General features: G+C 48.7%; 3 protein-coding genes across 3 annotated transcripts in view; all 3 read left to right on the forward strand.

Annotated features, from left to right (window-relative positions):
* Positions 1-209: 209 nt before the first annotated feature.
* On the forward strand, positions 210-3730 carry EMWEY_00023170 (hypothetical protein, conserved; the record flags this gene model as incomplete). Its single annotated transcript, XM_013477946.1, has 4 exons — positions 210-1914; positions 2990-3021; positions 3139-3324; positions 3482-3730. 4 exons carry the CDS (start codon positions 210-212, stop codon positions 3728-3730), a joined length of 2172 nt encoding a protein of 723 aa, XP_013333400.1.
* A 3464-nt stretch (positions 3731-7194) lies between these two features.
* On the forward strand, positions 7195-14586 carry EMWEY_00023180 (hypothetical protein, conserved; the record flags this gene model as incomplete). Its single annotated transcript, XM_013477947.1, has 12 exons — positions 7195-8527; positions 8717-9250; positions 9406-9655; positions 10223-10540; positions 10731-11155; positions 11620-11701; positions 11904-12171; positions 12288-12811; positions 12916-13042; positions 13186-13263; positions 13441-13551; positions 13726-14586. 12 exons carry the CDS (start codon positions 7195-7197, stop codon positions 14584-14586), a joined length of 4911 nt encoding a protein of 1636 aa, XP_013333401.1.
* A 1317-nt stretch (positions 14587-15903) lies between these two features.
* Positions 15904-18637, forward strand: part of EMWEY_00023190 (hypothetical protein, conserved) — a gene marked incomplete at both ends in the record, with an annotated part of 4613 nt that continues 1879 nt past the window's right edge. The window contains 5 exons of the mRNA XM_013477948.1: positions 15904-16478; positions 16973-17093; positions 17283-17379; positions 17524-17599; positions 17812-17909. Coding sequence (XP_013333402.1) covers positions 15904-16478; positions 16973-17093; positions 17283-17379; positions 17524-17599; positions 17812-17909 — 967 coding nt within the window. The remainder of the gene's footprint in view (positions 16479-16972; positions 17094-17282; positions 17380-17523; positions 17600-17811; positions 17910-18637) is intronic.

Consider the following 18637-nt stretch of genomic DNA (forward strand, 5'->3'; position numbering starts at 1 on the left):
TTTGAATTTATAACAAGCAAGGTGCATATTTAAGCATATGTAGGGAAGGTTTAGGGAATGCAGGAGGCCGCATTAGAACGGGTCCTCAGCTCACTTCGGACTCCCGTGTGACCTCACGACCCTGCGCTGCTGCTGCTGTCTCTGTTGCTGCCCTCCACTGCTTATTCCCAGTGATTGAGAGATACTGCCAGGTCCTCAGAGTATAGACGATGCACGAGACTCAAGGCGAGGCAATGTGGGGGCAGCTTGGGGGAGTCCCTCCCCATCCCGATCGCGGCTTGGAGCTGCATGGTACAGGGAAGCAACAAGGCTCTGTTGAGTTGCCTGTAGGTGGCGAATCCAACTCTTCGCTTTCATCTTTAGTCATACCCAGCCGGCATAGATGGTCAGGCAAGTGGACAGCCATCCTGACTCTGCTGCTCACCTTAACGGCAGTCGGCGTAGCTCATCGCAGAGCGAATGACGTGCTCAAGGTGTCTACAAAGACACCCGGTGAAGCTATGCCTACAGGTGGCAAAACAAAGAGGCGTAATGAGAAGCAGCCAGCACCTCTACGCAGCCGAGACTCTGTTACCGGCGCGGCATACGGGGCAGGACAGGAGTCCGTCGGAGCTCTGAATGGTGCTGAGTCCATTCTAGGATTTGATGAATCTCCAGTAGGATTTGGAGACAGGGAGACGTCTGGATATCGTGAGTTCCCCCACGCGAATTGGATGGCTCCTGCTGCGGAGTGGCATTTACCCCGGACGGAGGAGGCGGACACATCCCCAGAGGGAGTTGCTGCCCGTCGGTTTTTGGTGGAGCTTGCAACAAAGGTTTGTTCAGGAGTTGGATTTGAGAATGTGGATTCCCTCCCAACTCCTCAGGAGCGGGATCTTGCTGCTGCGGTAGCAGAGACCCTAACAATGGGACGGTCCAGTGAGCTTGTGGGTTTAGAGGTGCAGCTGGGAAACATGATGCCACTGGGGAGGGCTGTGAATCCCGTCTCCTTTATAGATCCAGTGCGGATAAACCGTATTGTGGGTTCGGGTGTATCAAGTTTATATGTGGAGGCGTATGACGAGGCGAGCGGCCGTTTCGTCACCCTGCGTCTGCATTTGGCTGTAGCAGATGATGATAGGCAGCTGTCAATAGAAGTCACTAATAGGTGGGTTGAAATTGCAATGGAAACAAGAGCCCTCGTGCTAGCCTGCGGAGACGACAGTGTATCCTGTGGAACGACGACGAGAGGTCTGCTCATTGCTGACCACGTTGGAGCCCTTGTAACGGCAGACCCCAACCATCGAGATGGAAGAATGACGATATTTCAGCGGGTTGAGGTATACGAACGGCTCGTGTCGCACTTGCTACCTCTTGCATTCTCCTTGCAATACCAGAGATCCCCCCAGGCGCTGCAGGCTAAAGCCTACATAGCTACTCGGCTCGTGCTGCAGGCTCTCCACCTCCACCAAGCGGGAGTCTGTCACAATGGGCTATCCTGGAGGAACCTTTTCATTAACCAGCAAGGCACCGTCCTCTTAGGGGGACTGGAGACACTGAAGCAAATAGGAGAAGCCCTTACCAGAAGAGACAGCCTAGACCCCCACTACGCTGATCCCAAGCTTGTTGCCGACTTTTTTGCTTCTTTCCGACAAGATATGCCTGCCTTCACGCATGAAAAGAACGATATGTGGAGTCTAGGAGTTCTATTATTTGAGCTGTTCACGGGAGAAGAACTTGACAGCGAATTCAGAGAAGGAATAACTACTGGGGCCATTACTCAAGATGAACTGGCAGAACGCCTGCAGGCAACAGGCATCTCTTCGGAGTGGAGGACTCTTGTGCAGGGCCTCCTGGAGCCGGATAGAGAACAGCGGCTTTCAGCTGAAGGAGCCGCTCGCATCTTCAGAAAGATTTGGGAGAGGAGAAAAAAGCGTGCTTAAATCGATATTCAAGTTCGAAAGCTCCATATTGTTTGACCAATATATATAGGACTTGGTGGTGGCTTATTTATTCTTACCGAGAGGCGGCAGCGGCGGCATAAGTACCCGTCATTTGCCCCCAACATACTGTAGATACACCTTCAACACACTAGGTGTCTACCACCGCATACCAGCTGAAAATACCGCCAGCTATAGGGCTAGCACGCTGCCTGGGGGCTGTGTTACCATGCCGTTGAATTTGTGCGCTGCTGATATGATGTGCTGTATTGCGGTGCTGTAGCCCCTGCAGGCCACATAGTTAGTTGTTGCGTTTTTCTTGGCGGTATTGGCAGCTTCTTGTACCCGCAGGGGTCGCATTTCTTTGTTGCTATTGACTTTACACGATTTGAACCAAATGGCGTCAAGGGCTGGGTAGCGCGAGTCTGTTTGCTTCTTGCTAGCTGTATTGCATGCAGGTAGCTCCCTAGCTGTCTCGCGTGTATGCAGCCAAAGTAGTATAGGGGGAGAGAGGCTCCCTATGCCTTCTGTGTCTGTATGGGCGCCTCATGTGAGCCGGGTAGTGAGCATGGCCCCATGTTGGAATAGTTTTCAAAACATTATCGGGGATGGTGATACAGTTATATGTATTTGAATCTACGATGTCTATATAACTTGAAGCTCCCGAGTGTTTTAGCAGGAGGATTGGCGAGTTGGAGGGCATAAAGGGCAAGGGGGTTGCCGAGTGTTAAGTGATTTGTTGAGGGAAAACATCAAATACTTTAAGTAAATTGCATGCTGCATTCATCTGAGCAATTAAATACTCCTTTGATGTATGCCTAAGAGCTAGTTAGATAAGCAAGCAGACGCTCTGAGCTGCTGCTGCTGCTGTCGGCAGCGGTCCATCCTCGCTGGCTCGCGGGCTACAGCATTTCGTGTATGGCTGCACATCTTTGTTTAAGACATAGAAATACCTTTAGTTTATTTTGCTGTTCATTTTTGTTCTGCTTGCAATTTCTCTGTTTTGGGCTGCAATACTCCTCTGCTCTACGCACACATCTCTGCATCGAGGGTGACCTGCGTTTTGTTAGACGATAAAACCGAACTACAGTTGTCACCGCCAGTAAGTTGAATAAGACCCCAGTGCATAAAAATAAAACCCAGAGTTAAATTATTATTAATTCTTTTTTACTATTGTATTGTTTACTCTCTTGGTTTCTCCTTCCTTGATGTTTTTCAGGAGTTCCTCGTCCTTTGCCTTCTGCGCCCTGTCGCTAGCTCACAGGCACCCCGCCAGTTTAATAATTGTTGTTATCCCGAGTGTCTGCTATATACAGCTCAAGATGGAGTCAAGTTCTGTGGTACCGAAGAAACTGGAGTTCCCAGGGCAGAGGAGGAACGTGGGCCTTCGTATATTGACTCTGTTGTATGCAGCTCTCTCTGTTTATCTAATGACGCAAACAGGACAGCCCGCCAGCAGCCCTACGTACCCCACAGCGCTTTCTTTGATAACTGCTACGAATTCCTTTGCCCTTATTGGCAGCATTTTAGGTTTTCTCGTGACCCTCCCTGCATGCATGCAGAAAACCCTGGCGAGTCTAACGGTGTTATCCTTCACCGTCTCTTTCTTCCTCGCCATTGCCTCTGTTCTCGCAGTCTTCTTCAGCTTCTTCAGCATCTACTGGATCGTATTCACCGGCATCCACATCTTCTGCTCCATGGTGGCAGTTGGCGCAGCCTATGCGCAGTTTAGAGGCATTGCGACTCAGGAACACCTCGAGGAGACAGTCCCCATTGCTGCGTCTCTTCCAAAGGTCACAGAAGCAGTCTAACAGCAGCCTTTAGCAGCAAATAGGCACAGTCCATCGTCAGCGTTTAGTGTTTAGGGAGTTTTTTTTGTCATGGGTTTGTTTGTGCATCTTTGTTCAATGGCCCTTCTCTGGGCTGTATGCACTCTGCATTTATTTTGTCAATCCTGATTCGTCTCTAACTAAAAAAACAAGACACCCCGAGGAGGGCCATCTAAAGCCCCAGCGAACGCTGTGCATGCATTCAGCAGGTGCAGGCAGTATATAGCGACGTAGGGAAGCCGTGGTTGGACCTTGAAGCCAGCAGCAAAATTGTGCCTGCAGCAGCAGCTGCAGTAGGAGCAGCAGCAGCTGCTGCTGGTTCTCCTGATTGAGCCTCTTAATGCAGATTGATCATTTTTAGTTTTTATAGAACCAAAAGGTTAATTTTTATAGTTATGCACCTGAGAAAAGTGCACGGAGAGAGAAAAAGGGAAAATGGAACATAGACAAAAAGTGAGAGGAAGGAAGAAAAGGAGTTAAAGAAAGAGAGTAATGGAAATAAAGAGAGAGAGATACTGAGGGAAAAAGAAAGAAAGAAACAAAAAAAGAACGACTCTCTCTCTCTCTCTCTCTTCCTCCCTCTCTCTCTCTTCCTCCCTCTCTCTCTCTTCGTCTTATGTTAATCCCACCTCTTCCTCTGTGAGAATTTTCGAATTTATTTTTTCGAACTTTGCAATAAAAAAACCGATAGTCAGTCCACTTGGACAGAAACGTTGTGTGCGTATTTGGGGTATTTGCTGCTGCTGCTGCTGCTGCTGCTGCTGTTGTTGTTGTTGTTGTTGCTGCTGCAGAGGGTAGAAGAAGGGTGTAGGCGTTGTTAATACTAGAGGGAGATGCTGTGTCGCCCATAGAACATTTTCTTCATTCTCTGCCCATGTAATTGAGCAAGTAGAGTATACAAGTATGCCTTTTTCTTTAAGGAAATTGCACCCCCTAAGAAGGAATTTTCTTTGATAGGCAGCAACAGCAGCAAGAGAATGTATATCTATATCATCTCCTATAAGACGTGGTCTTAGTCCTAATCCGCTACAAGGTACATCAGCTAATACTCTATCGAATATACCATTAAGAGTATTTGCTGCACCTAAGGAGCATATCCATTGTGCTTTTGTACTATCTGCATGCACTACTTCTACTATACCAGCCCCAAGTTTATCTAATAATTCCCTTGTTTCTTTTGCTCTTTTACCACTCCTCTCTACTGCTACTATATACCCTTTATTATTCATTAATGCTGCTATATGCGATGTCTTATGACCAGGAGCAGCACACATATCTATTATTCTCTCTCCTTCCTTAGGGGACAATACATAAGAAACAAACATAGAAGGAATCTGCTGCGCTATTAAGGACACAGGTAAACCTGATAAATTGCAAGACCTGCAGCAGACACACACATAAATAAACAAATAAATAACTAAATAAATAAATAAATAAGTAAATGTGTACAAAAATTATATATACAAAAATTATATATACGATTTTATATACTAATGGGATATATGAGCAGACACGCATGCAGGCAATGACAGCTAAAAGACTGCTACTGCTGCTACTGTTGCTGTTGCTGCTGCTAGGAGGCTGCTGCTGCAGAAATGACTATAAGGGCTGCGCATCACGTATAAAGTTCGACTGCCCGTCAACTCCACGTGCATGCATGCATGCAAGCAGCAGCACTGACTAGAGACGCAGACAACCAAACAGCAGCAAGACTTGTTTGTAGTGTATATACAAGACAGTGTGTATATCTATTTTGTGTCTATTGGGGTGTACGTACACCTCCATTCTTATAGCAATTCCTTCCCCTATATTAAATACATCTTTTAGTGGTTGCTCTAGTATACCTTTACCGCAACAAATACCCCATTTCTTTATTTCTTCTTTATCCTCTTCTTCTATATATGCTCCCCTAAGGATAGAAAGGATGCGCATGCGTGCAGCAGAAGCAGCAGCAGTTGCAGCAGCAGAAGGTCCTGCTGCTGTATCTGCTGCTGTTGCATTGCTGCTGCTGCTGCTGCTGCTACTGCTGCTGCTACTGCTGCTGCTTAAACGAAAGGGACGAGGCACTACCCATACAGACACCGTAAAACCCTTTTTTATTCCCCTCTCTGCTGCCAATACACCCCGACAAAATACATGAGAGCCACGCAGCACAGACTGCCCGCAACGGGGCCCCACAAGTATCATGGGGGGCCCCTCGCTAGGAGAAGGGGGCCCCCCCGATGAGGTAGGCAGCTGCTCAACGTCTTGTAGAGAGGAGGATACAGGAGATGAAGACTCCGCAGCAGCAGCTGCAGCAGGAAGAGCACCTCCTCTGTCCTTCTCCCTTAATGCTGCAGCAGGTGCTGCAGCAGCAGGTGCTAAGGCAGCAGGGTGCGGCCAAGGGAAGATGAGTAGATCGGGGAAGTTGGGGTGTATGTATCCCTTTAGTCCTGTATATGCCTCTGCCTCCTTTAGTGCTGCTGCGGTGTCTGTACACCTGAGTGTATTAACACGTAAAGAAATAAGAGGAGGGGGTTTAAGGAGAAAACTTAAAAAAGATTCAAATGAGGAAAAAGAAGAAGAATCATAAGGGCAATGCAACTCGAGGTGTCTGTACACCCCCGGACATAACATATCTTTAATACTAAAAAAAGATTTCTTCTCCTCCTTCTCCTCCATTGTTGCATGCAGTATAAGACGTAGTAGAGAATATTGTTATATTAGTGGGAAGCCCCAAAGCAGCTGCTGCAGCCAGCGCATGCATGCATGTATGCATGCATGCATGTACGGATGCATGCGTGCATGCATGCGTTTCAAGCCCCAAAAAGTGACGGACTTCTATTGGTGGTTGTGTGCTGCTTCTCCTCTTCGACGTCTCTTCTATCTTTGCCCCTCCCTTCACAGCCTAGATGCCGATCCTCACCTATTTTATCCTTAAATGGGTAAAATAGAATATAAATAGCATCTAAATAAATTGAATAACTCAATAACAACATGGGACCACAGCAAGAGTAAGAAGCAAAACACCCAGAGGGCGTACTTCCATACGCACAATAGCCCGACGGTCTAGGGTTTAGGGTTTACGGTTTACGGTCTAGGGTTTAGCATTCAGGACCCCTTCAGGTGAAGCATTAACCCATCTGAATAACATCAACTGAAAACCGAAAGGGCCCCTGGGGGGGCCCCCCAAGTGGGCCCCTTGGTAGAGGGGCCCTTGACCGAGTCCTGGTGTGTGTGTGTGTCGGCGGAGGGGCCCCGTGCGCAGGTGTTGGCGCTGGTGATTATCCATTCTTCTTTTTGCATTTTTTCGATCCTTTGATAAATATAATACATTTATTTAAATTTTTATTTCCAAAATTGCATCAAATGAGCTGCCATAGGCACATATAGCAGCAAAAGAGCTACGTCTTTGGGGCCCCCCGGGGGCCCCCAACACCTTCGAGACTGAACCTTGTTGAGTGCCCATGAACCCCTTCGCTCTCTCTGGGGGCCCCGGGCCCCTTTACGAGCCCAGTGTGTACGAGACAGAGAGGGCTGTTGTTCCCCGTCCCATAGGTGGGAGGCGCCCCTCGACCAGTTGCACGAGACGTGTCTCTGGTGTATATAATTCGGGGGCCCCTGATTTCGCACTATCCTCTTCTGTGGGCCCCGCTGGGGTCGCCCAAGGACTTCAACCCAGGAGATTCCCTGAGAACAGTCCCAATGGGGGCCCCTCCGGGGGCTCCCACCAGAGGGGCCCCCCTGGGGGCCCTTTTGTGGGTGGAGGTCAATTAGATCATTTATTATGTTCAATTGTATTAGCAAAGAATGATAGATCTCGTTTGTCTGCTTTGCAGACATTAGAGGCAAATTGCGAATATCTTTTGTATGATACACAGAGGTTGCATGCAGCATTTGTTGTATTAGATGCTGTTGTATGTAATTGTAGTTCATTTAGATTTAAAGGGAGAGGAAGAGGAGGAAATGTTCGGAGAAAAGGTGCAGCAGGAGAGACAGCAGAAGGGAAAGACAAACAAACACAACAACAACAGCAACAGCAGCAACAGGGGGCACCAGGTGGGGGAACCCAGCCACAGACGGGAGGGGGGCCCCCAGACGGGGGCCCCACAGAGGGGCCACTTGAACCGCACACGGACGAAGGAGGGAATACACTGCATGCAGCAGAAGCAACAGCAGCAGCAGCTGCTGCAGCACTGGCAGCAGCAACAGAAGCAGACCTTACGGGTGCATCTGCTGCTCCTCCTCAATCAGGAAGTTTAAAGCCTCTTTCGGGTTTGCAGCAGCAACAACAGCAGCAACAAGAACAGCAGCAGCAGCAGCAGCAGCAGCAAGTGACTTCCTCTCGTGCCTCCATAGACAGTTCTTCTCCTGGTAGTCCGCCTCCAAGCCGTAGCGATTTATCTGCGTCTCCTGACCCCCCTGCTCCGGCTGCCAACAGCAGCAGCAAGAAAAACAGCAACAGCAACAGCAACAGCAGCAGCAGCAGGAGCAGCAGGAGCAGCAAAAGATCTTGGGGTTATCCTTTACCTCGTGGCTTAGAGACAAAAGAGACGCTGTCTCCTCTAGATGCAGGAATATTCTTCCCTCGTCCCTTCTCTGTCTTATCACGTTTATTATCCCTACAGACATGGGTATCTATAGCTACAACTATTAATTGTCTCCTTGTGTCTCCTCAGTGGCTGCAGAGACTTGTGGGGCTGCTGCATGCACTTGCTGCCAGCAACACTGCAGCAGCACCACAACCTATTCGTTCTTATGCATGCATCTGTCTTGAGGAACTCGAGCTCACCTTTCCAGGTAAAAGGAGACAAAGGACACAAAGGGGACAAAAGAGGCAAAGGAGACACTTTTATTAACAACAACCAACTGTCTCCTTCTTGTGGCGTAGCAACAGACATTCATAACATTCAATGTTGCACGGATACAGTCCTTTTCTATCCCCTGTTGCTGTTGCTGCTGTTGCTGCTGCTGCTGCTGTCTCCTCAGGTCTACTGTCTCCTTTCTTGGGTAGTGATGGATTTGGAGACCCTTCTACTGTTACAGGCGTGGGGCCCCTTCAGTTTGGCTCGGCTGCATCCTGGGGGGTACCGCCTGGGGGCCCCTCTGGGTGCCCCCCTATTAGTCCCTTGGGGGCCCCTGATGGCCCCTTCTTTCTAACGGATATTGTACAACGAGAAGCAACATGGGGTGCAGCAGACGCCCCCGCCATGCTGCTGCTGCGGTGTATCCGTCATTACTGTGAAGGGACAGTGTGTGAGGGGCAGCTAGCGAGGGAGGAGACACAAAGGAGACAGCTAGCAGCAAATACTCTTACTCAAGAAGACACCTCACTAGACACTCAAGATGCTGTCTCTTCTTCCTTCCCTCCTGCCCCTACAGAAGGAGACGAGCAAGAATTGGGATCTTGGCTTAAGACAGGCACGCAGGATGCCTTGTCAATGCAGGGGGCCCCCTGGGGGCACCCCGGAGGAACAATGGGTCACGTGCAAGGAACTTTCCCAGGAAACCTCCATTATACAAGTAGGTAGAACTATGCGGCTGCCTCAAGACCCTCCAGCAGCAGCAACAGCAGCAGCAGCGGCAGTCTGATCATCATCAGCAGCAGTAGCTGCTGCTGATGATAGCGGTAGCACCTAACAATTACTGGATTTGTGTTGCATGCGTTGCGTCCTCAGTCCCTTTTGTTGGGGTGTCTCCTGTCCCCCTCCCGGCCATAACCCTCACTGGAAGCAGCAGCAGCTGCAGCAGCACTAACTGTTGCTGCAGCAGCAGCAGCAGCACGGATGGGTATATGCGTCCCCCTCGTCTCCTGCGCCCCTTAACTGTTTCCTTAAAGAATACCCTGTCTCTTGTCTTAGATGGTGTATGGGGTTATGGCGATTGGGCACAACTCTCCCTCTGCATGCATCTTGCTTTCTTTTCCCGGTAAGGGCCCCTGCTGCTGCTGCTGCTGCTGCTGCTGTAACAGCTGCTGCTGCTGGTCCTATAACATCTGCTTCTGCAGTAGCTGCTGCTGCTGCAATAGCAGCTGCTGCTGCAGCTAATGTGTGCGTCTCTATTCAGTCTTCTTTGTTTACCGGCATATTCTTCTTTATCTACATTAATGCCTCTTGTTATGTCTTCCCGTCTACACCTGCTGCATGCATGGGCCCTCCTTGCTGGGGCCCTCGGCACTCCTGCTGCAGCAGAGGGCCTCCCCACAGGTACCCTGCAGGGGCCCCCAGGAGGTACCTTCCTCGCAGCTCCGGGGGGGCCCCAAACCCTCTTGCTAGAAGAGAGGCTAAGAGGACTTGTATTAGATCAAACCCTTGCATGTCATTACCGCGTCCTCTGCATAAGGTACCCTAAACCCTAAACCCTAAAACCCCCCCTGTGCTGTCTTAGAACAGTGCTTCTATTGCTAGGGCTACGGGTCCTACAAACCCTAGTTTAGGGTTTAGGGATAACATCTAGGAGACACGCTGCATGCAAGGGTTTGGGGTGTATGCGCAGGTGGTATTTAGCACTGCAGCAGCACCCGCGGTTTGCTGCTGCATTTGCTGCAACATCTCCGTCAATATTCTGCCCTTCTGCAGCAGATCCTCCAGAAGTAAAGGAGCAATTGCTGCAGGCATTGCTACTGCACTGCAGCAAGAGCAGCAGGGGGCCCCCCTCTAACCTATTCGATGTATGCGGGGTCCTCTATGAGTTCCGATCTGTACAGAGGGCCCCCGAGGTGCATGCGCTTGTCTTTAGATTTTTATTAAGAAGTATATTAAAGCCCCAACTTGCAACCCCACAACTACATAAATTCCTATGCGAACACCTCAGGTAATGCATGCATGCATGAATGCATGCATGCCAAAGGCGCCCCTCAATTGACACCACAGCAAGTGCTCCTTAGTAGCAGCAGCTGCAGCTGCTGCTGCCGCTGCCGCTGCAAGAACTACAACGTGAACAGCAGCAGTAGAAGCAGCAACAGAGGCAGGTGCGGTGTTGTTGGTTGCTGCTGTGTGTACAGGTGCCACCCTGTAGAGTTGGGCCCGAGCGTGTTGCTGCTGCTGCATCACGCCTCTCGCGCTGCTGCAACTGCGGCAGCAGCAGCATCTGCTGCTCCTCCTGGTGCTGCTGGTGCTGAGGCCGCAGTACCGATGTCTTGTGTCTGTCAATCCTTGCTGCTGCCTCTAGCACACTTCTTGCATACACTAGAGCCAGCAGAGGATTTAGTTTGCTTCTCTCCTATCCTCTTTGAGCTGTCTGTACACCCCGCGATAGATCCGCAGCATTTGCTGCCTATATTAACGCGTCTTAGTTTTGCTGCAGCAGCAGCAGATAACGGAGACAGACACCGCAGCTGGCTTGCTGCTCTTTGTCTCCTTACTGCAACAAAACAGGTAACTGCAGCAGCTGTCCTTACCCATATTACCCTTCTACCTTCTCTTAAAGGTAATAAAGCAAACTTTCCCTGCACCGCCATGCTTCTGCTGCTGTTGCTGCTGCTGCTGCAGCTGCTGCTGACACACAAAGGAAGCAGCGAGGTACGTGAAGGAGTAGTCAGTCTCCTGCAAACTGTCGCCATGGGGGCAGGAGGGTTCGATACAAGACAAGAAGCACAGCTGCTGCTCAGGGCACTCAAGAATGCTAGCCCTAGTGCTCTCAGTACGCTGATGCTGCTGCTGCTGCAGTTGCTGTTGCCGCTGCTGTTGTTGCTGCGGTTGTTGCTGCTCTCTTTCCGGCTGTTGTTGCTGCTGGTGCGGTTGCTGCAGGTGTTAAGTGCATATGCTGCTGCTGCTGCTGCTGGGTGCGAATGATGATGGTCATGCTCTGGTCTGTGCTGCCGAGGCCACCTGGACCTTTTGTTGCCTCATTTGCTGCGTTTGCTGCTGCTGCATTTGCTGCTGCTGCTGCAGTGGCCTTGTTGACTCCTGGGGGGGAGAAGCTCGTACCGCTTGTTGAACGCTATCTGTCGCATGTCTCACCACCACAGCATCGGTGAGCTGCGGACCAGCAGCAGCAGCAGCAGCAGTAGCAAACGGTGCTGCTGCTGCTCCGCCTTGTGTGTCTGTGCAACCAGACTCTGCGCTCCTCTGGAGGCTTTAGCTGGACATTCATTTAAACTCTTGTGTGCGACAGTTCCATGCAAACTCTAAACCCTAAACCCTAAACCCTCGGCGCTGTCTCTGGTCTCCCACAGGTTTAATGGATTCGTACCCTTTCTGTCTCTATTCAAGTCTACAAAAGAGAGACGACTCCTCTGTGGTCTACAAGACGAGCAGTCAGCTTTCTTTCTTACCCCTAGGGGCCCCTTAGAGGGGGCCCCCGACACATTCCTCTGGGAAGGAGGCCTAGGGGCCCCTCAGGCCTCACATAGCACTACCCAGGAAGAAACCCTATATGAAGAAAAGGAGACAGCTTACTTTCAAGCAGTGTATGATGAGGTCCATGGGGAGGCCGCCATTGAGGTACCGCTGTTGCTACTGCTGCTATTGTTGCTGCTGATGCTGCTGCTGTTGGGAATGTGACAGTGTTGGTTCTTGTGTCAGCTGCTGCGCGTCTTCTATCTATCTGGCTGCTTCAGGCTCTGACCTACGGTGGGGCCCCCAAAGTACTAGAAGTCCCCTGTGAGGGTTTTGGGGGCCCCTATGGGAGTTTGAGAGCCCCTTCTGCAGTAGAGGCGTATTATGACTTTGTAGCCTCGCATTCTTTTTCAGTGTGTCTCCCCTTCCGTCTAAGGGCCCTGGCGCCACCCAATGGGGGGCCCTGCAACCCTTTGGGACCAGAGGTCTGTCAGGGGCCCCCCTACGGCACATCTATACAGGTAGCCACTCAAGGAGACTGCCCTGCTGCTGGGGGGCCCCATAAGCCTTTCTGGTTAAGTACCCTGTATGCAGTAGAGCTTTTCTTCTCTCGTTCTCCTTCTTACCAGCCTCTCTCTAGTGTATGTATACCCTTTTTGCAATGCCCCCTTTGGGGTCCCCAAGGACGGGGGCCCACTGGGGGCCCCCAAGATGAAACGGGGGGCCCCTTAACAGACAAAGAAGAAGAAATTCTGAGGAAAGCTGCTGAAGACGCATTTCCCTTCGACTATGAAATAATCCTTAAGTACGAGCAGCAGCAGCAGCAGCAGCAGCAGCAGCAAGAACATAAGCAGCATGTTATTTTTTTTTTTTTTCTGCATGCATGCATGCCTGCATGCGTATATTTAGGTTGGAGCCAATAGAGCCAGAGCCGACGGTATTCTCTGTGGAGACACATTTTACGGATAGCCGAGGGACAACTTATACAGGTTCTCTGTCTCCTTTCTCTGTCTCATTTCAAGACCTATTCTTACCAGTTAGACACCAGTATAACATCCCCTATAGCTGCTGCTGCTATTGCTGCTGCTAGGGGCTGCTGCTGCTGCTCTTGTGCGGGGTGCTACTGCTTGTGCTGCATGCAGTGCATGCACTGTATGCGTGTGATGTTGGGGCTTTTAGATCTGCGCACCTCCGCCATTTAGGGCGATCCTCTTCAACGCCATTTGGACGCGACCAGACGTAGCCAAATCAGTAAAGGTACGCTAGGGTTTAGGGTTTAGGGTTTAGGGTTTAGGGTTTAGGGTTTAGAATTTAGGGTTTAGGGTTTAGGGTTTGAGTGTGTAGGGTTTGTGTGTGTGTGTGTGTGTGTGTGTGTGTGTGTGTGTGTGTGTGTGTGTGTCTGTGTGTGTCTGTGTGTGTGTGCATGGTGTACAGACACTCGACGTGGAGAGGGAGGTGGTGCTGCAGATGATAGAGATGTCATTAAAACCTTTTTTAATTAGTAATTATCTTCCTGATGAAACAGAAGAATTCGATTTCTCTAGGGTGGGGCTTTTGCATGCAGTGGCTGCATGCAGTGGTTGCATGCACTGGTTGCATGCAGTGTCTGCATGCAGGTGTGTGCATGCGGTGTCTGCATGCAGTGTCTGCATGCGATGCATGCACCGCCTTCTGCAGCTGCTGCAGCTGCTGCTACTGTCTATCTGTGCATGCATGCAGGACAACTCTATGCAAGAGGCGAAGGAGGAAGGATCCCCAACAGGGTCTTGCCGTCCCTTCTGTATGGGGGCCCCCCCTCTTGGGGTGTCTAACCTCTCAGGGGGCCCCACAGACAGCCCCCCTGCTGGTGTCCGTGAGCATTCTGGTATAGAGGAAAGACAGCAGCAAACCCCAGCAGCAGGAGACTCAGCAGCAGCAGAAACCACAGCAGAAGCAGCAAGAGACGCAGCAGCAGCAGCAGGAGACGCTGCAGCAGCAGCAGGAGACGCTGCAGCAGCAGCAGGAGACGCTGCAGCAACAGAAGAAGAAGAGGAACCTTTTTATCCTCAATATGAGGAGGTGTTTGTAGATCAATACTTTGAAGGACAAGTACCCTATGAAGAGATCCTTGAGGGTTGCAAGGGCCCCCCAACAACAAATGAATGGGGGGCCCCTTCCGGGGGCCCCCCTCCTCGGGGGCCCCCTATTGATACCCTGCATGCATTAATATTTCTTCCCCCTCGGTACCACTTATTGTTTAAGTTTAATGTTGCTAATAAAACAACAATTGTTCGCTGTGCTACGGATAGATGGGAGGCCCTTGGGTACTTAGAGGCCTTCTTCTCTAAGACATTTGCTCTTGCTCTTGCAGCTAGGGGGGCCCCTAAACAGGGGGCCCCTAAACAGGGGGCCCCTATAGACGGGCGAGGACCTGTTGAGGGGGCCCCTACGGATGGGCGAGGCCCTGTTGAGGGGGCCAGTAGAGAGGGGCGAAGCCCCGTTGAGGGGGCTTGTGGAGACGGGGCAGGCCCTGCAGAGGGGGCCCCTGGGGAAGTGGGGGCCCCTGTAGGGGGGTCTCCACTCCTTTCTTTCGAACAGTAAAAGTGGGGCCCTTAGAGGAGGGCACAACCTTCCCTTCTAATCTCTTTTCTTTCCCTAGCCATATATATGATTATATTTTATTTGTATTCATTTATATTTATTTATATTTATATATACATATATATCTACATTTTTCTGCTGCTCCTCTATACTACTTACATGTGTTCCTTTTACTGCTTTTTACCCCTTTGGAGCTCAATACAACAATCCTATACCTACTAGAGTACCCGTGGGCCCCTGAGGCCCGGGGCCCCCCCCTAAGGGTACTCCTGACAGCAGGTGGATCTAACTAGGTACAGGTGCTAATAGTATGACTTTGGAGGCCCCTGATTACGGGTTACAAGGAGGGGCCCCCATAAGACAGTTTTCTCGGTGGGCCCCCTCTTTAGTTGGTGGGGGGGCCGCATTTAGTTGTAAAGGGAATTGTTTATATGCAGAGGTGTAAAAAGGCGAAAGGAAGAAGAAAAAGTAAATGTTGTGAATAAGAAGAAAAGGTATTTTTATTACACTAGCCAATAGCTTTCTCTATGCCTTCCTTTCTTATGTCATTTAGTGTTGTAGGTAAGAAGGCTTCGCATTAAGTACTGTAGTTAGTTATATCCCTACAAGGAAGAAGGCAAAAATACACTTCTTTTGTTGTTATTTTACGGAAGAAAAAATGAGAAAAAAGAAGAAGAAAGAGGAGAAAGCGACGAGAAAGGAATGGGTACCACTGGACTCGGCGGGTGTCTGCGGAGGTTAAGAGAGGACGAGTGGCACAGTATTGTCTCTTTTTCTGAATTAGACCGTAAAAAGATCGATTTATTTAATTAGACTGTATTTTATTATTGTTTTAGGGTTTAAATAACTAAAAAAGGCCATAAAACGCTGGAAAGCGGACCCCCTAACTCCCCTGTGCTGTGTCCACCGGGCTTGCACGAGGATATTTGGGTGTACGCACAACTCTTATTCATGTTTGTGCTCTTTTTCTTCGTTTGTTCGCCTTGAGGCATTCGTATAAATGTTTATTTATTCCTTTGAGGCATCCTAAGCAGCGAATTAGCTGCCACCAACACAAGTATATCTGCTCTCTCTTGCATGCACACCGTGTTGTGCCTCCAAACCTTCTCTTCTTTGTCTTTCCTTCCCTAATCGGACTCTTCTTGGCTCTTCTTTCTTTATTATTTATGCATTTATTGACTTAAATAAGTTATACTCTACTTACGCAGCGATTCAAGGGGCCCCATAGGTACAAGTACCCTCGAAACCCCCTGCTGCTGCTGCTGCGCACACAGGGGCCCCCCAGCCTTCTACCAAACACCATACACAGCACCACCTATGCCTTCTCCTCCAGGGGCCCCGTCAGGGGCCCCTTTAGGGGCCTCTTCAGGGGCTCCCTCCTCTAAGAGCTCCTCTTCCCCTCCTCAGGACCCCCCAGCCAATGGTTGCCATGAGGAAGGGGGGCCCCCCAATGGCAGCGCCGGGGGGTCCTCCCCTTCTCTGTCTACTAGCGATGGGTCTCGTCGCGACTGCAGTCCTCCTGGGGCCCCCTCATCTTCTCTTAATAATTCTTCTTTGTCAAAGGAGTCTCCCAAAGTTCCCTCTAAGGGCCTCCAAGAGAGAAAAGGGAGAGCAGCAGCAACAGCGGGGGGCCCTAGAGGTGGGGGCCCCCAAGGAGGTTCATCTATGGATGATTCTGTTATCCCGATAAATTCCCGAGGATACAGGGGAGGTGCCTCTCTAAGCCACAGGGGCCCCCGTGGCGGCCACCGGGGGGCCCCCCGTGGGGGCCCCTCTCAAGCCCCTGGTTTCCACTATGCTGCTGCAGATCGTGAGGTGTACGTACACCTCACAGATGATGATTCAGATGTTAGCAGCACAGAGGAAGGAGGGGGAAGGATAAGATATGTAGGGTACGTAAGATCTAATGAGGGCCCCTATAGGGGCCCCTCCATAGGTGGTCCGTATGGGGGCCCCCATGGGGGCCCCCAAGAGGCCCCCCAGCAAAGGGGCTCCCTGTGGGGCCCCCGAAGTATGGTATGTAGGAGGAGGATAGAAAGGGCAATAAATTGCATGCATGCATATATAAATTTAATAATAAGAAGGACGTCCTTAGGTCTTCGTTTTTTGTTGTTTTCTTTGCGTAAGAACGAAAGACAATTAAAAATAATATTATATACAGCAGGTCTTCTTATTTCCTCTACGGGTAATACAATTAGTTTTAAGTAAGTAATTAATTAAGGGGGACGGAGGGTTTAGGGTTTAGGGTTTAGGGTTTACTTGCTTTTATTGGGTTTGGATTTTAAAAAATATCTTTTTTTCTATGTATGATGAAGATATGGTTTTTTCAGGGTTTAGGGTTTAGGGTTTAGGGTTTAGGGTTTAGGGTTTTGTGTGATATATACAGGCGTATGTTGGATAAAATGCCCAATTATTCAGGGTTTTTAAATCAATTAACTAATTTTGTATTTATACCCATCTTTGCTGCTTTATGTCTTTATCAGTACTTTGTTGGCAAACTGTCACAGGTAATTAGGGTTTAGGGTTTAGGGTTTAGGGTTTAGGGTTCTGATTTACAGTGTTGCTAGCCCCCAACAAACCAAAGAAGCATCACTGCCTTTCAAGACTGCCGGTGTCACGGAGTATGTTTTTAGTAGGTATTTGCAGATTAGGGTTTAGGGTTTAGGGTTTAGGGTTTAGGGTTTGGGTGTCTTCAGGAGGTGCTTAGCTTCCCCAAGAAGAACTTTGCCCTAATGGGTTCTCTTGATGGTGTTTGTGGTATTATGGCGGTTGTTGGAGGTGTCCATACTTCAGGTATTTAGGGTTTAGGGTTTAGGGTTTAGGGTTTAGGACTTAGGGTTTGCTGCTTTGCAATAATAAGTTTAGTGTTTTTCAATGAATTAGGGTTTAGGGTTTAGGGTTTAGGGTTTATGAGGTTGTGGGGTCGGTGTATCGTAGGGACGGCACAAGTGGTTTTATCTCAGCTAGGCATTCCTGTTATGCTTCTTCTTTGTCGTTTTATGCTTGGCAAGAGGTACGTCATCTAGGGTTTAGGGTTTAGGGTTTAGGGTTTAGAGTTTAGGGTTTAGTACAACTTAAGCATAAAAGTTTATGACCATTGGCTTTATTTTGTATATTTGACCATCAGCAGGTCAAATATACATTTCTATTTCAAGGGTTTAGGGTTTAGGGTTTAGGGTTTAGGGTTTAGGGTTTAGGGTTTAGGGTTTATGTATATATATTTAGGTACAATATAATTCAACATATAGGTGCAGCAGTAATAATATTTGGGGTTTTAGTTGTTGAGAGTCCCGGCCTATTGCATCCAACAAAAGAAGATAATAGTAATTCTCCTTTTTTTAATTTATTATTTCTTCTATCTATACTCGTAAACCCTAAACCCTAAACCCTAAACCCTAATAAACCCTAATAAACCCTATCTATATATCCCCGAACCCCAAACACTAAATGATAAACCCTAAACCCTAAGAATATGTCCCTAGACCCCAAACCCTCTGTCCATAAATCCCTAAACCCAAACCCTAAACCCTAAACCCTAAACCCTTAAAAAAAAATACATAATTATGTCTTTTTTTTTTCTTTTTTGTGCAGCCAAGCAGTTTATCTTATGTAGTAAAAGAAGTAGCCTTCCGAGGGTTTGCAATGAATACATCTTTCTTGCAATTTTGGGTAGCTCTCTTCCAATTCTTTGTAGGGTTTGCTCTTCTTCCTCTTACCTCTCTTCCTTTACTTGGTAAAGGTAATTAATTATATTTTATATACTTATATTCAAACCCTAAACCCTAAACCCTTATTTTTAATACACCAGTAATACTATACACTATTTTCTTGATGTATAACTATTCACGAATATTCAGGGCATGTATGAAGGGTTTAGGGTTTAGGGTTTAGTGTTTTAGGGTTTAGGGTTTAGGGTTTACCCGTTTTTGTCTCTGATCATTTAAATTTTTAATTAACCAATTAATAAATTAATAAATTTATATATATTTATATTTATTTATATTTATTTATATTTATTTATTTATTTATTTTTTTTTTTTTTTTTTTTTTT

Source organism: Eimeria maxima, genomic scaffold (assembly GCF_000499605.1).
Source record: "Eimeria maxima Weybridge genomic scaffold, Emw_scaff231, whole genome shotgun sequence".
NCBI lineage: Eukaryota > Apicomplexa > Conoidasida > Eucoccidiorida > Eimeriidae > Eimeria > Eimeria maxima.